At 40.0% G+C, this 16,728-nt stretch overlaps 1 protein-coding gene across 1 annotated transcript; it reads left to right on the forward strand.

Moving 5' to 3' along the window:
* The first annotated feature begins 647 nt into the window (after positions 1-647).
* Positions 648-4,229, forward strand: LOC108683438 (single insulin-like growth factor-binding domain protein-2). The gene is made up of 3 exons (XM_018172750.2): positions 648-817; positions 1,713-1,830; positions 3,169-4,229. The coding sequence occupies exons 1-3, from the start codon at positions 768-770 to the stop codon at positions 3,499-3,501; spliced, it is 501 nt and encodes a 166-aa protein (XP_018028239.1). The 5' UTR covers positions 648-767; the 3' UTR covers positions 3,502-4,229.
* The last annotated feature ends 12,499 nt before the right edge of the window (positions 4,230-16,728 follow it).

Below are 16,728 nucleotides of genomic sequence, written 5' to 3' on the forward strand. Positions count from 1 at the left end.
CAGACACTCCTGTTAAGCGGCGGCCCTTTTGGCCATCCTGCCTACCTTCGCCTCCACCTCCCCATCTTCCGGTGGTTCTACTCCTTCCCCTACCTAAGCCGTACCCGTGCGAGCATTAATTTTTGTTCTCATGAGCGTTGGCGCGACAAACAACTACAACAACCGTAATCGAAATTGTCGTAAAGGCGCCTCATCTACGACATGTGATACTCGTATAACCGCGCCTTATATAGTTTTTTCTTTGATAGATAAGGAACAGTGACGATTTCTTTGAGTTATTTATTTATTTGATTTAATTTCTTGGTATTTCTATAGCGGCTACGATCATCGTTATTTCTTTAATAATTCTTATATCTTTGGTGATCGGTCGCCAGTCTAATTGCCACGTTGATGGCCTGAGATTTCGCTCGAACACAACTAGCGATGGTCGCGCCGCTGTATTAAAGTTGATTGACTATAGCCTATTTCAGTCAAAAATCGTTGGTTCGAACTTGAAATGCTCTCGCATCATCCGTTGGTTGTTAATATCAACGAGTAAAGCCCATCCGCCCAACCCCGAATTTTGGGGTTGGGCGGAATTAACGAGTAAACATAAAGCGATAAATAAAGATAATTTTATAATGGTTTCATTGCAAAAGTGTTGCAACGACAGGGCTTCTACTAGATTTAGATTGAAATTCGTCTGTTATATTTTTCTTTTGTATACCTCCACAGCATCCAGGTAAATTTGCTTCTTTTTGGAACAAGTATAGGAAATTGGGAATAAAATGTCCTTCAAAGCCTTACTCGTTCTTCTGCTCAGCATATATATTCACTGGTGAGTTATAAGAACGAGGTCTGATACACACTTGTAATTGAGATACTTTTACACTTACAGTCTAATTAACGTATTTTGTTTTATTCGTATTTGTAAAAAATGTGAACTGTATTGCTCTTTTTCTTCATATGTTAATTTGTACGTTTTTTCCTGCATGGCTGACAATTTCATTGTTGAATTCTTTCTTTCTTGTCCTCTGCATACCACCAACGCGCTATGTAAGTTAATAATGTAACTTGTGGATCCGCACATTTTTCTCCTTATATGACTCCTTCCGTGTGTACGTTGAGAGGACCCCCCCTTACCTCCCTTCCTTCTTCTTACTAACAATGCGTGGCTGATGGCCGTTGCAAAGGCCTGACCCTGAAATTCTTTCTCTCAGAGTCACCACGCCCCAAATCCAATTCCAATGTGTAGAAATGTGTAGAAGGAATTCATAGCAATATCTCGGTTAGTCTCAAAATAGTCTCATATCTGTAGGATCTGTGTGCAGCGTTCGGTTTCGCGTTTCTTCACCAAAGTTGTTCCCGTTTATTGTATGGTGCAAGGAGGCTCAAATCAACAGATCGTTGTAGTATCGTCTTCAAGAGCTGTTTCCTTCTAAGTTATCGTTAATCCATTAATACTCTCATATCGGGGACAGCGAGCGAGCATTGGACCTCTGCGCCGCATTAACAGAAGTTTCTCTACCTTATTCAAACCTGTTCCCTCGCAGTGAATTTACTAGTCTTAATTACTTGTAGTTAATCAGCTAGTCACCATTGATAGAAACGTTTGATGTAGAACGTAACTGCGCTGAATTTTCTTATCCACATGTGGTTCTCTTCTAGTGAACACAATCCACCATTGAGGATATAAACACAATCCACCTTTGACGATATTGTGTGCCGGGCAGCGTGGGGTCCCTGCGCTGCGTGCCGTGCGGGGGGAAGGACCGCTGCCCCCCGGACCCGCCAGTCTGCATCAACGGGCTCGTGTCAGACGTGTGCGAGTGCTGCATGGTGTGCGGCAAGGTACTGAAGGGGGTGGGCTATGAGTTGGGAGGCACTGATTGGGAGTGTCCTACGAGTTGCGAGGTACTGAAGGGGATGTGCTATGAGTTGGGAGGCACTTATTGGGAGTGTCCTACGAGTTGCGAGGTACTGAAGGGGGTGTGCTATGAGTTGGGAGGCACTGATTGGGAGTGTGCTACGAGTTGCGAGGTACTGAAGGGGGTGCGGTATGAGTTGGGAGGCACTGATTGGGAGTCATGTTTTGCGAGGTACTGCTGAGGGTATTGAGTTGGGCGATAAGGTGCTTGTACACAGGGATAGTGCAGACGGCTAGTAAATCTGGATAGTGTCGGTCGCTTGGTTACTATCCGGCTAGTAAGCCTGTACACACGAGGAGAGTAGAAGGTGCCGCTATCTTCTCGTTCGCGCCCGCCAGTGCGTCGTTAGAAGCCGTCGAGTGAGGTCTGCGAAGATGGATAGTGGGATCACCTTCAACAACGCGAGTCTGTACGTCGTTTTTATACTCTTTATTCTAACCTTTAAAAATGCAACGTCGGGAACAACTTAACCCTGACTAATATGGTCTTCTTCCAGTTTCAAAATACTCGTTTCTCTCTTCATTTTGTTAGAGTAACCGTCATGGCAAACATTCCACTCTGATTCATATTTCAAAGAATAATTGAATATCGTCTGGAATCCATTTTGTTGGATTCCTCTTAGAAACATTATCGTTCAAACAAGCCATGATTCACTTGACCCAAGATACTTCACAAGAGCGGCACAGATGCTCTCACCATGGCTGCATCAGCGCTACTAGCCACTTCTCCAGCCAAGATATCAACACATCGTTGTCTTTCTCGGCCGCGTCTCAGGCACTTGCCGGCGCATGCCTCTGAAGCGGCTGAACCCCTATACACGAGGCTAGTAGCGTGGACAGTTCAAGCGCCGGATGAACTAGCGGCTAGTACTATCCCTGTGTACAGGCACCTATAGTGACATTTGGGGGGTACAGTGAATTTTGAGGTAGTGACTTACAGGGTTGGGTAGTGTGTTGTAATGTAGTCAGTTATTTGGTGATTGGACCGTTAGGTCTTGCAAGTTAGACCTCATTATGTTATGTGTTGCAAGACATTTGGCTCCTGTTGGTTGACCATTGACCATGTCTAAACATGATCATATATCATAATATCTGTTCTAATAACCATCCGTTCTGATAGATGAATATACTGTGTAGACAAAGACGTGACAAACTGCATGTTTCTGTTCAGCGGGACTTTTATTTGAAGTCATTTTTAGTTTCTGCAATTTTTGTCGAAGTTGATTGGTTACCTTAGGGTTAATGAAAAATTTATGTTTCAGGGTGAAGGCGATGTGTGCGGAGGTCTGTGGAATATGAGGGGGAAATGTGGCGATGGCCTTGTGTGTGTGAAGCCCCAAAGTTACCCTGAACAGGCTTCTTACCCCGAAGGTAAATGTAGATCTCATCCCACGAAACGTCCTCTTATACAAGAAGACGAGATTGGAAACGTGACCACCACAACCGAAACTCCAATCGCCACCACCACAACCACCACCACCACAACGACCGTTAAAATCGAAACCACGCCCACTCGCGAAGATCCAGATTTGAATTTAGATCTTCTTAATGCTCTGACCTACCGACAATGGGTGCGGCAGCGATTGAGGAATTGATGGTTACAAATAAACATGGAGATTTTGTACAAAATTGATGTTTTCCGCAGAATTATAATGAGCCATTTTGCCTAAAGATTGGCGTTGGGACGATAATCTCAACGAATTCTGGGGTGATACTCTCGAAAAGAGCTCCGAAGTCGTATACATATCTCCAGGGCCAATGAATTTTAGCCCATGCTTGTGAATTTCTGAATTCGTGATTATTGATGAATGATCATCGCGGATATTAATATCACCGTCAATTTTTTTGAGAATGTTTCCCCAGATGAACGATTGAGAGTCTGCATCACTGAAATATTTTTCAGCATTTTTGTACAAAAGTTCATGTTTATTTTGCTTGATTCGTATTCAACAAAATGATGAATGATGTCTGGTTTTCTTGTACAGAAACTAAAAGTGACAAACCTTTATGACCTTAAAACCGGTTTTCTAGACATTGAGTGTTTTCAATTATTGTTTATCTCCTTGAAAACATGAATAGTTTTCATGCACGTAAAGAGACAGAATAATTTATACTGTGAAAATCAACCTATAAGTGTACATATTTTCATTGTAAATAGAATTTATTCACTATCATTAGATTCTAATTATACTTCTATCATTAATCTGAATCATTTCGATATCAGTGAGACACTGATTATGTTGAAAATAAATAACAAATAGCGAGATTGTGGCAATATTTATCGCTGAAAAAAAAAATACGTAGACTGTCACAAAAATTCGAACAGAACAATTTTCATCAATTAGGATCTCATTTCACACCGATTAAAACATTGTTTTAATCTAAGTGCAGTATGTAAAGAATTTCAATTGCATCGATTAAAGACAAAGTTGCAAATTGATTCGATAAATTAAATTAACTAATCTCAAAGAAAACATTGTAAACCTAAGACCCCTTAAACAAATTAAAAATATAACTTTGACTACTTGCCAATAATTATATATTTAGATCTGAAAGGAAATCATTATATACGAGTAACGAAAACCTTGTAAATATTTTTATCAAACGTTTGAGTTGAGGCATTCGTAAATAGGGGTAGAATTTCTTTGAGGATCATAATGCTTTGGAGCTATACAGTAGCATTTACAAACTTCCAATGTTATTTTTAGAGCTTCATTAAGGTTTTTTTTTCTTCTTTTTTTGTGTGTACTAAGTTCTTAGTGACTTTACAGTACCTATTATTGTAAATACATGACTGTATTTGTACAAACAAATAATATGTACGAAAGTTTAGCATCATATTAAATATTCAGCAAATATGTTAACTGCTTCTTCAGGTTACGAATAGTCAGAAAAGTGCTTATGAATACTGTCGAAATTTACAAGTTTGCTCTCCTAAGATATACACGAGGAAAGTGTTAGCCGATAGTCTTAGCGTCAAGTACTTTTCCCTTCGAATATAGTGCTTTCCACTTCGAATATCGGGTTAATTTCTGCGTCAAAGGACAGTAGAAGGCAGCGAGCGCTTGCATTAAAAAAAATATTTTTATTTTGCGCCGGAAAGCGACAGCAGTTGGGCTGGAGCAGCAGAAATATGTGTATTTGTGCCGCTACGCGAATTCACAAAACCAAGTCGATGATGATTCATGATATCTCTCCGTCCTACCCAGTCTTTCACTAAAACGTTGATTGACGGAGTTTTTCACCTTCTCAGCTGGATTCGCAACAATTTCACAAAATGCTTCACCTAAAAGCCTTCTTAAATTCGCCATTGCTGCCACGCACCAAATTTTTCTACCGACTGCAAACTCCAATCGCCGGCTTTTAAAAACGCACTAGCGCTCGCGGATGAGGAGAAAATACTGCTTAGTTAATACTTTCCCCGTGTATAAACTTGTAGTAGGCAAAACTAGAAGAGGAGTATACTTGCACTAATACTATTGGCTAATACTTTCTCCGTGTGTAAGCACCTTTAGCGGCGCTAATAAAACCGAAAAATCATATTTATAGGATACAGGAGTTGGCTTACAATCAATTACTTGGATGATAATAACGAACAATTAAGTTATAACTATTAGAGAATCATATTCATGGCTTTGAAGATTGCGTTCGTTATTGCACCATTAGCATTAAAGAGTAATATTTTTTAACATGAAATAATGATGTAAATAATACTATGTATCTCTCATTTTCTATGACTATTAACTAACATTTCATCAAATTGTTCTCCTCATTACACCAATTTAATGCGAATCAACATTTATACAATCCAGCTTGCTCTCTTGCATATTTTATTTGGTAAACCCAATGATCTATTTTCATGGGTTCTGGCGTTTTAATACAAAACGAGAATTAAAAAAAAAACTTTTAGTTGAAGCAACACAGTAAGCTGAGACATTTGCGCATTATAATAGACCTGAAAATGATATTCTATGCTGACGTTTTCATGTTAAACTGTTAATGGTATAATTCTGTGTTATAAAATTTTTTTAAATATATATTACCTAGAAATATACTGAGAATAGTGCCCTGAATGTCATTTTCTTTTATTAGTATAACTTTACAGTTTGCGAGCATATAACTGGAAAAAATGTAAATGATTTCATTATGATGACAAATGTTATTTAGGGTCATTCCAGCATGAATCCGATGAAGTTATGGAGTTAAAAATGTGGGTAGGACCCGGTAGGTATAGTATAATTCGAATGTAAATTCTGCATCGAATGTACATATATACAAGCAATGTTGTTTATCATGTCGATATTCCAGGTTATTAGTTCCAGAATACGTAGAAGGTATCCAAGTTATAATTTATTCTAGTCTTTAGAAGCTGAATTCAACTAAAGTTTTTTTATTTGTATTGATATTTCTTAATAAATCTGAGCTTTGATTTTCGAATTATTATTGTTGATTTTACAAACTGTTTTCAATAATGTTAACCTTTTCATACCAGAGGCGTTGATTGGTGAAAGACTTTTGATTGCATGGTTCTGTTGCTCAAAAGTTGCATTATGCGTTAAGTTCGCAGGCGAGTTCACAGAGCAGTAACGTAGTTGGCAGAGAGAGAAACTATTATCAAGAGGTCTATTGCTAAACAAAAATGCATTGATGATCTCTCGGCCAGTTTACTAATGAATTGTTATTGATCAATTGTCGAAATAGAGAAAAACTCAAGTTTTGTATCTAATGTCGATCCAGAAACTACGTTTCAGACGCCTGCAAAAGCACACATTTTGAATCCGCAATTTCAGACGCGGAAAATCATTTCATTCCAGGGGCCGTATTATCAAAACTTCATAAGTACGCAAAATCGACTTACGAGAGGCGTAAGTGCTGACTTGATGACGTAGCTCTAGAGGTGGTATTATCAAAACATTTGCGCGGGAAGATAAGTAACGTAACTGTACGCCTGCTCGGAGATGTCGTAAGTGGAGTTCCGCACAAGTTTAGAGTGTCTGCTGAAGCAATAGGAAACTATTAATTTACTAGCAAGTAGCAACACCTTGACTTGTGATAGAATTTATTCAATAATCCGACAGCGCGGATTATAAACGCATAGAATGATGGCTCTACTTGTGATGGCTCCACTACTTGATCGTGCAACATTTGCACGATCAAAATATGTGATCGTGCTAAACAGGGCTATTGGAAAAAAATTCAATTCATTTTTTCAAAAATTTTCAAAAATTTTGTCATTCATTTTCAAAAATTCAATTCATTCATTCCTTCTAGTCGGTACTTTATATCTTTGCCAACCATAATTTTTAGCTCCGTACACAGATTTCTTCTTCAACTCACGCTGTTAATTAAAAAGAGTTCACAACTATTTTAGAACGGCTTTTTCTGTGCCAACAAGGAGCAATACCGACTCAATACCGACAGACAGCATTCGATAGTCGATACCATCGAAGGCATCGATTCCCGCCATCGAAGTTCACAGAATGTAAACAAATCCCAAGCCTCTGATTGGTCAGTTGGCCAGATGGTTTTGATAGTACGCTTTTAGCTAAGTCTTACGTACGAATGTTTTGATAATGCCAAAATTAGGGTATACTTACGTAACACGTAATTTTTTTGTCGGAAGTACGAAAAGTTACGAAGTTTTGATAATACGGCCCCTCAGTAGTAGACGTCCCATAATGTCTCGTATGTGAAAAATTCTCGAACGCAATAATTAATGTTATCAAATATTGTGCTCCAAACTCTCTCATGACTAATAATCACTTCTTTCTGTGAAGACCAAGAAAAAAAGTAGGAAAAATCATTGCGACGTCTAAAATAACGACAAATAATTTTTAGAGGTGACGCAATTCCAAGGATAACCACCAGCATGTTGGACAGTTGGATTCCCGCCCCTGAGTGGAGCAGCTTTTGGTGAAGCTGAAATTTCGCTACCGTTTACACACATAACTTATTCTAAGATTATATTATAAAACAGATTTTGCGATCCATTTAATTTGTAAGAAAAGTTTTGCCACAGTCATAAAATATGCCTGTGAAATTAATAAATAATAAAAAAGAAATTGAAACGAGCTTACATTGCGAATGCCAGCCAGACGGCACTTCGCTTCATGGCTCGCTGATGACAACGTTCTTGCTTCGTTCTTTTTCAAGTTAGTATGTCTGGTGACGTGACGGTGGGTGGTGCGGTGTAGGTAGCTCCGAATGTTTCTCACCACATGGCTGGTTTTTCTCGCAGTCCCGCTCAATGAGAGCAAAGAAGTTAACAAATATACAAGCGATAGCATAGTTGTTGGCCAAAGCGAATAATTTGTAACTGTGTTAATGTCAATTCTTGACTATAGCTTCAAAAATAAACCACGAACGACAAGGTCAAAGTGTACTCCAATGGATTTACAACGAATATTTGATCTCCCCTGTGAATTTTTAGCATTGGTTTGAAACTTGAATCATGCAGGTAGGCGCTTCTTGCTAGGCAGTGTCGCAGGCAAAGCTGTGGATTATTTTTAAGCCGGCCTGTAATAAAGAAATTAGGTAAACGAATAATGGATAAACAACAGTAATTTTAAGGCCGTAAAGGCGTAAATTTTCGACAAGTGTGTCAACTGCTGTGCTTTTCTGCTACTATCACAGGAAATTTCAAAGTTGTTGCACTGAACTCGACAGGTCATGTATTATTTTCTGTAATTTTTTAAATTTATTGGGAAATTGGTATTGAATCAATAAAGCTTCGTAGTCCCCGACGGACAAGCGTGTTGAAGTCTTGTTTAGTTGCTCGTATTGATCTAATTAGGTGGAAGTCTCATGCTCATGCCGCCATTCGAGCACTTGTTCGGAGTTCCGACCTCATAGTCTCTGGTCTGTGGATTGTGAAGAACTAGCTTGAGCTAGCCGCGCGCACTCAAATAATTTCAACGTAACTTTTCCATTCGACTAACAATGAATTTAGTAATGAATTGAACGGAACTTACGTCTGGAACTTTTATTTTGGATAGCCAAATTTTTTTTGCATCGAATCGGGTACTTCGAAATACCTGTGTTTGGCACCTTGGCAGTAAGTTTAACAATGTGAGTAAATGTGTCTACAGTTTTTTATCTGGTCGATTTCGTTTGAAACTTTGATGGAATGGCCGAAGGCCCGAGGCTGATAAACTCGTGACATTGTAATTCTTGGAGGCAGTAAATATGTCTTCAGAGCTTATGCCTTAGTGAAAATTGTTTGGAAGCCTCATCTTTTTCTGGCTTTAAGTTGCAAGGAGGGCATGGTAAGGCTGTTGCTTGGTAGCTGCCAACACCCCATTTAAACCACAGTCAAGCACAACATTATTGAGCAAGAACTTGAGATGTTTTCTTGACCTTGAGAATACTGTTGCCGACTTGCCGTTTCGCATTGCTTTGAACCAACTTTAATTAGTCTTAGCAATAGTACTTGACCTGACTCAAGATACGGTGCGTGCGATAAGATGAGGGTTTGGCTCATGGTATCCTTGCTACTTGATCAACTTACACACAGGAACGCGAAGCCTTCGAAATACACGTGAATGCCACCGCACGTACGAGTATCACCGCAATGCTGCTTCTTGGGATTGGATATTTATTCAGTTATACGCTGTCGTTAATCTTAAAGTCACCCGCCTATCCATCTAGTAAAGATCCTTTATACTTCCCTTTCGAGGACCAAATTTATAGATCAATCAAGGTTTTTTTTTGTACTCTAATCATCGAAATTCTCATTAATAAATTATAGTTAGGTTATTTGATGTTCTTTCGCTGGATAAGCTCTTCTGCTATTTATCCAGTATATATTTGTAGACATATTGTATTAGACTTTGAATGAAAAACATTCCGCTTAGAATTTTGGTGATGTATGCTTGTAAAGCAAGAAAAATACAAGTCTATACTCTCTTCTGTTTCGTTCCTAGTTGCAATCTACCATCGCGCTGTTTTTTAATACAGCTTGGAGCTACAAACTCTCTAATATTATTACTTGCTATTTAGCGTGCCCATTGGTCTAGTAGCTTTCTAATGTTTCTACTAATGAAAGTCATTGTGGTGTTGATGATAATGATGATTTTGGTTACTAAACTGAAACAGAAACGCTGGTTATTGCTGCGCCCGAAACTCATACTAAGGATACTATCCTAATTAGTATCTTTACTACTGAAGGATAGTGTGAAGGCCTTGCAGCGGCACAATGACGCCAATCGCGCGTACGTTCGTTTATTACATAGCGAAAAGCGGTCGTCTATCAGGGGACGCGCTGCCGTAGCCCAAAAATTTGACTCTTAAATCAGCCCAAGAGCCAATGCCAACCCTCTACATGCAATAGAAATAGTCAGTCTAATACCTATGCAGCTGTTCTTACTTGCCTCATCTCACCACACCAGCTTGAAACAAGCAATGCCTCAGCCCACAAGCTGATACTCCAAACGGATTACGCCCAATAGCTCCTACACCAATGATTTAAGCCCATACCATCACTTCTTACAAATGCCGTAAGCCACAGGGTCCGCAGACCGCACCAGACTGCCGTAAATGGGAACGGCCCCGCACCGGACTGTCGCATCACCTTACCCACTTCGCAGGCGTAAGCCAAGCCCTGACGCTCACCAGCATCTCCTTCCTCCACACTTACCCCCTTCTCTTTACCTTTCCGCGAAAGGGTTAGGTTTGGTTAGGTTGGGTTAGGTTAGAATTCTTCCGCAAGCTGGTACCGAAAGGAGGGGGAGCAGGGGGTAAGCGTGGAGGTTTAGCTTCAAGAAGAACGAACAGGCTGGAGAGGTAGCAGTGTACTGATAGCACTGTGGCGCATGGCGTTCTTTATCGAAAGTGGGGAAGGGGTTAGGCTGCATGGAATAGAATTTTTTTAGGGTTTAGCGTGTGGGTTACGACCATTGTTTTGGCGGCTTGCAGCTCATTGGCTCGCTGGTTTACATCCATGAAGGGATTTAGTCCTTGTGGCTTTCATCAAGTAATCATGTTGGCTAATTTGCTCTGCAGCATGCTTACGCACGGGGTGAAGTATGAAAATTATGCTGGTATTGGGCAATGCTGGGTTATTTCAGTCGTCCCTCTATCAGTACGGTACGCTACTAATGTGCGCCAATAAGGTGTTCGGGCATCAGTACACTTCTATAATGTGATGGCGTATAAGTTGGCTAATATGGTAACAGTTCTCAAATGCTGAGCTCGCGTATTCGCCAATTTTGCGAAGCCCTTTTCTAAATTTATTCGTTATTCAAATCAGGTATTATATACGCATGCACTATACGGTCTATACCTAGCTACCTAGTTATAGTGCATGCACTTAAATACTCACCTAGTGAGTATTTAAAATCTTTCCATTGTATTATTTCTGTTATTCGATCATTGTATTTCATGAATAACAATTGAATTGAACAATATAATAATAGGATTGCTGGATTTCGGTGTGGCTATCTTTTATCAGCTAATCAGTAGGTGTTATCACATGGCCCCGTATCAATAGTCACAAGATGCGAGAACTTCCTCTAAGGAAAATATTCCCATTGCCGCGTTAGGAACGTTTTCGTACATTTTCTTTTGTTTATACATAATATTCAAATTTAATTACGGTAGGTACTTATTATATTTTTAGATATTTTTCATCATCAACTACCCTGAGTCTTAAGTATTTTTAATTACACATGCTGCTGAGCTTTTGTTTTATTGTTAATCATATTAACATGAACGTAGTATATGGTATTCGTCTCAAAGAGAGCACGTTTTATGTTTGTGTTGTTCAGGTCATAGACGCGATACACGTTGTTAACTTATTTGATAAAATAAAACTTGTACGATTTGTTACAATCAGTTATTATTCATATCTGCGCAATTTGTTTTTACGATCTAAAAATTCAGGTAGGGTGTAAAAACATGACGTTCGAAATTAAATCAATTAAAGTTCAGTACTGTGAGTGCAATCTGTCTTTGCTCGTGAGTCAGATGTCGATAAAGTGCTTTATGTGATAGGATATGAATGACTCATTGATATAGCGAGACTGTCGCTGTCTGTTGCTTGGTATATACCGACGTCGTATATACCAACGTGGCATATACCAACGTGGTATATACCAACGTGGTATATACCAACGTGGTATATACCAACGTGGTATATGCCAACGTGGTATATACCAACGTGGTATATGCCAACGTGGTATATTCCAACGTGGTATATACCAACGTGGTATATACCAACGTGGTATATGCCAACGTGGTATATACCAACGTGGTATATGCCAACGTGGTATATTCCAACGTGGTATATACAAACGTGATATATATATCAAGCAGTCAAAATGTGTTGCTCCACGTTAACTGTGTTGTAAAACATTATTTTAATCTACAACGAGGAATTCCATGAAGGATAAAAATAGAGTCATTGTACCGCATGTTTAACTATATGATGTCGATGTAACGAACTCATATTATGATTGAATTGTCTTTAGATATTAGATATTTTACTGATCCTGTTCTATTTGACTTAGAAATGTTCTATTTGACTGATCCTGTTCTATTTGTTCTTTTAATTCGACCTTATTCTCATTATTAATTTCTGTAATTTATCATTATTTCACTTATAATATTATATTATTAAAATAATATTGGAGATTATATATATTATTCGATAATGTACATAGGCACAAGCGTGTGCCGACGTAAGACATACGCTGGTGTGGCAGCGCTGCTCGTCTGGTGTGCCAATTGCCGCACTTGGCAGCCGTAGGTGTTATGCCAGCTGGTGTACATACTGCGCTTACAGTGTACAGCCGGCACACTGGTGTACATACTGCGCTTACAGTGTACAGCCTGGCACACTGGTGTACATATTGCGCTTACAGTGTACAGGCGGCACACTGGTGTACATACTGCGCTTACAGTGTACAGCCGGCACACTGGTGTACATACTGCGCTTACAGTGTACAGGCGGCACACCGGTGTACATACTGCGCTTACAGTGTACAGCCGGCACACTGGTGTACATACTGCGCCTACAGTGTACAGACGGCACACTGGTGTACACTCAATGTACAGTATGAGCACAGCTATTCAGTATTGATATTGTTGTGCCATTTGTTATGGGAGTAATGCGCAGTGTTAAGTAAGCTGTAAAGTTTGCAGTACTAATGTAAGCGATTAGTGCCAACAGCAGCAGTGGTTAATCGTCATTGAAATTATGAGTATTTTATTGTTAAGAAATAAAAGAGCGTAGGAAAGCTCTATGACTCACGTTACATGTGTAAATAGTAGCAGTAGTTACAGAAAATGGGGCGATCTTCGCCACTCTTTTCGCGAGTGCAAGCGAAAAATTTCGCGATCTTTTCCACTCTTTCACTAGTACAAGAACGACTCGTCCTTTATTCATACGTGTAAACAGTTTGTCCAGTGAATGCTAACAAAATTTTGCGTTAACAGTAGTGCAGAGGGATGTAAACAGCCCGCGCAGCTCTCGTCACAAGTCTTGAGTAAACAAACTCCCGGAAGCCGACGTCAACAGGTGCTCGGTCTGCACAACCACACATTCCTGGGCCTTGACGTGGCGACACCAGTACTAGGAGAAATAGACGAGACTTTGTCCAAATAGCGATGCACGTATTGCCTTTGATCTGCAGAACCATACATTCCTGCGCATTGACGTGGCGGCCGTTGCACTGGGAGAAATAGACGAGACTTTGTCCATATAGCGATGCACTTCTTGGCATTATGTGGGCTATCCTGATCTAGTTTGGCTCGGCACCCACCCCTGTGATCTACCCACAGTGCTACGCCCGCTCTCTGCTTGTGCAGTGCGGCAGAAAGTGCGTCATAATTAAACAATACGATCCATTTGTTTTTCCGAGTGTGATCAACTTTCGGGTCGGGGCCAAAACTTTTGTCGGGGACGCACGAGTACTGCACTGTGACAGTAGTGTGCAGTGCACTAGGTCATTGCTGTGCCCTGCACTAGGTCATTGCTGTGCCCTGCACTAGGTCATTGCTGTGCCCTGCAGTAGGTTATTGCTGTGCCCTGCACTAGGTCATTGCTGTGCACTGCACTAGGTCATTGCTGTGCAGTGCACTAGGTCATTGTTGTGCAGTGCACTAGGTTATTGCTGTGCCCTGCAGTAGGTTATTGCTGTGCCCTGCACTAGGTTATTGCTGTGCCCTGCACTAGGTTATTGCTGTGCACTGCACTAGGGGGCACTGCACTAGGTCATTGCTGTGTAATGCAGTGCTGTGCAGTGCTCTGGTTACTGCGGTGATTTATGTCTCATTGATTTACCGTGCGACCTTAGGTCACTGAGCTTCAATGAGGCTTAACTATGCGCCTTAGAACTCACTATTGAGTACCATGAGAACTGAGAACTCGTAACTCAGATAGCTGAATGGGTCAAGCAGTTACTCAGAACTGAATGGGTAAAGAACTGAATGGGTCAGAAGAACTGAATGGGTCATTCAGAGAACTGAATGGGTCAAGCAGTTACTCAGAACTGAATGGGTAAAGAACTGAATGGGTCATTCAGAGATCTGAATGGGTCAAGCAGTTACTCAGAGATCTGCATGGGTCAAGCAGTTACTCAGAGATCTGAATGGGTCAAGCAGTTACTCAGAGCAACAGAATGGGCCATTGTTTTGAAAGGCAATATTTATTTTTACTCATAAAGCCAGCAGAGACTGAAGGTAGCCTTGCTATGCCTTCCTGCGTGACTAATAAGGAGGGATGACCTACAGGGTATTTATCTATAGATGGGACTAAATTATTATTATTATTATATTATATAGATGGGACTTAAAAGTGTATTGATTATTGTATAATCTCCCAATCATTTTTTGTGAGTTGATTTATGAATTGTTAAGTTTGCTTCTCGATCAAACAGGACATATAAGAAAATAACCCGTGTTCATAATACAAGTAGATTAATATGAAAAAATTAAGTAAAAAATTTAATTTGAATGAACCATGATCAAGAACAATGGAAGCGCGCCTGGAAATGTATAACCTAAAAGAAAGAAATTTGCTGTTCAAATATATTAAGCTGTGTGTGCTCAGTTATTTCGTAGTATTGTTCCAATTCTTCTGAGTGTCTTCAACTCTCTGTATTCAATGATCTCTTTCGAAATGATGAATTCGACCAAAATCGATCTAATATTCAGTCGAATTTCTTTTTAACTTTTTCAAATTTCTAGGAACTTCTATGTTGAAGCAGCCTACGTCCTGTGTGGACTTCTAATTAAGCATTATCAAGTGTATAAATAATTCTATCGTTCCTTGATGTTATGCAGGTAATTTGACGCTCAACACTTGGTGTGAAGGTTCAGTTATTGGAATCAAGGCTATAGCTGGGAATTACTGGGGGGCGGGAGGTGGGTCGTTGCTGTTAATTACGAGACGGGGAATCTGCTGGGGACTTGAATGGATTAAGTGCGTTATATATATATATTCGTATATTGAATGAGTTGAGAAGGAATGAGGAATACTGGAAGGAGGGTAGAAGGTGAATGCGGAAAATGCGTATACGATTTATTGGAGGTGCCATATGGAAAGAATAGAGGGGGCAACCTATATAGGAGCCGGATTGTGTAAGTAAGTTAGAAGATAAGGCGCTAGGATAAGAAGGAAGGAGGTAAGACGGACGGATTATAATATTGTAGGACGTAAGGGTGCAGATAGTGCATTGCGTGCGGCCCAAAACTGCTTGAGATTTGCCTGCCTAATCGCGCGACTGTGCGCGAGGCGTCCATCGATCTATACACTGTGACTGCAGCTGTCTTGTGGCTCTTTCTTACGATAATTTTCCACTCTGCTGAACGGCGGAACTTAAGCATTCAGAAACTTTAGTGTACTCAATGCTTATGACAGCCCCCTTTGTTTCTGACAGCCCCCTTTGTTTCTGACAGCCCCCTTTGTTTCTGACAGCCCCCTTTGTTTCTGACAGCCCCCTTTGTTTCTGACAGCTAACGTTTGTTTCTTACAGCCACGTTTGTTTCTGACAGCCACGTTTGTTTCTGACAGCCACGTTTATTTCTGGCAGCTACGTTTGTTTCTTACAGCCACGTTTGTTTCTGACAGCCTCGTTTGTTTCTGACAGCCACGTTTGTTTCTGAAAGCCACGTTTATTTCTGGCAGCTACGTTTGTTTCTTACAGCCACGTTTGTTTCTGAAAGCCACGTTTGTTTCTGACAGCCACGTTTGTTTCTGACAGCCACGCACGTTTGTTTCTGACAGTCGCGTTTCTGTTTCAGACAAACTTTCAGTTGTGGTTGCATATTTAATTTCCGTTACAAATTTTTAAGGGTAGGTATGTCAAATGTTTTATAAAATTTAACATTGTTCTCTTGGATGTTATTCCATCAATGTAATCAAGTTCAACATCGCGACATGAACGCTAATTTAATACGCGCATCAATCATGCATGGGCAATTTATAATTACCACAAATGAATGCTGATTTGCAAACTTTATATACCGTACAGGGGCTATGAGGCAAGTGCTTGTGTTACTGCATAGGTTGTAGTGTTAAGGCATTTTGCGACTTTTATTTTGTAATAAGATTATGATTTACCTTTACCTTGGCAACACCGTTAGGAAGTTAACGTCGCGCTCAGAATTTTCTCGTTAGTCATTATTGTTCGGCTGATCCCCGCTGCAGGTTAGTTTAAGCTCTAATAGGTTCCTTTTTTATTGTCTGAATAATTGTTATATTGTATTATTATTTCTCTTCATTCATCTTCAACGACGATCACTTATTAGATTCAATCTTCAACAGAAAAGCACGTTGCCAAGGGTATTATTCTTTACACTATTTTTCCATCTTAATACTTATA

This window comes from Hyalella azteca, unplaced genomic scaffold (genome assembly GCF_000764305.2).
Source record: "Hyalella azteca isolate HAZT.00-mixed unplaced genomic scaffold, Hazt_2.0.2 contig12761, whole genome shotgun sequence".
Lineage (NCBI taxonomy): Eukaryota > Metazoa > Arthropoda > Malacostraca > Amphipoda > Hyalellidae > Hyalella > Hyalella azteca.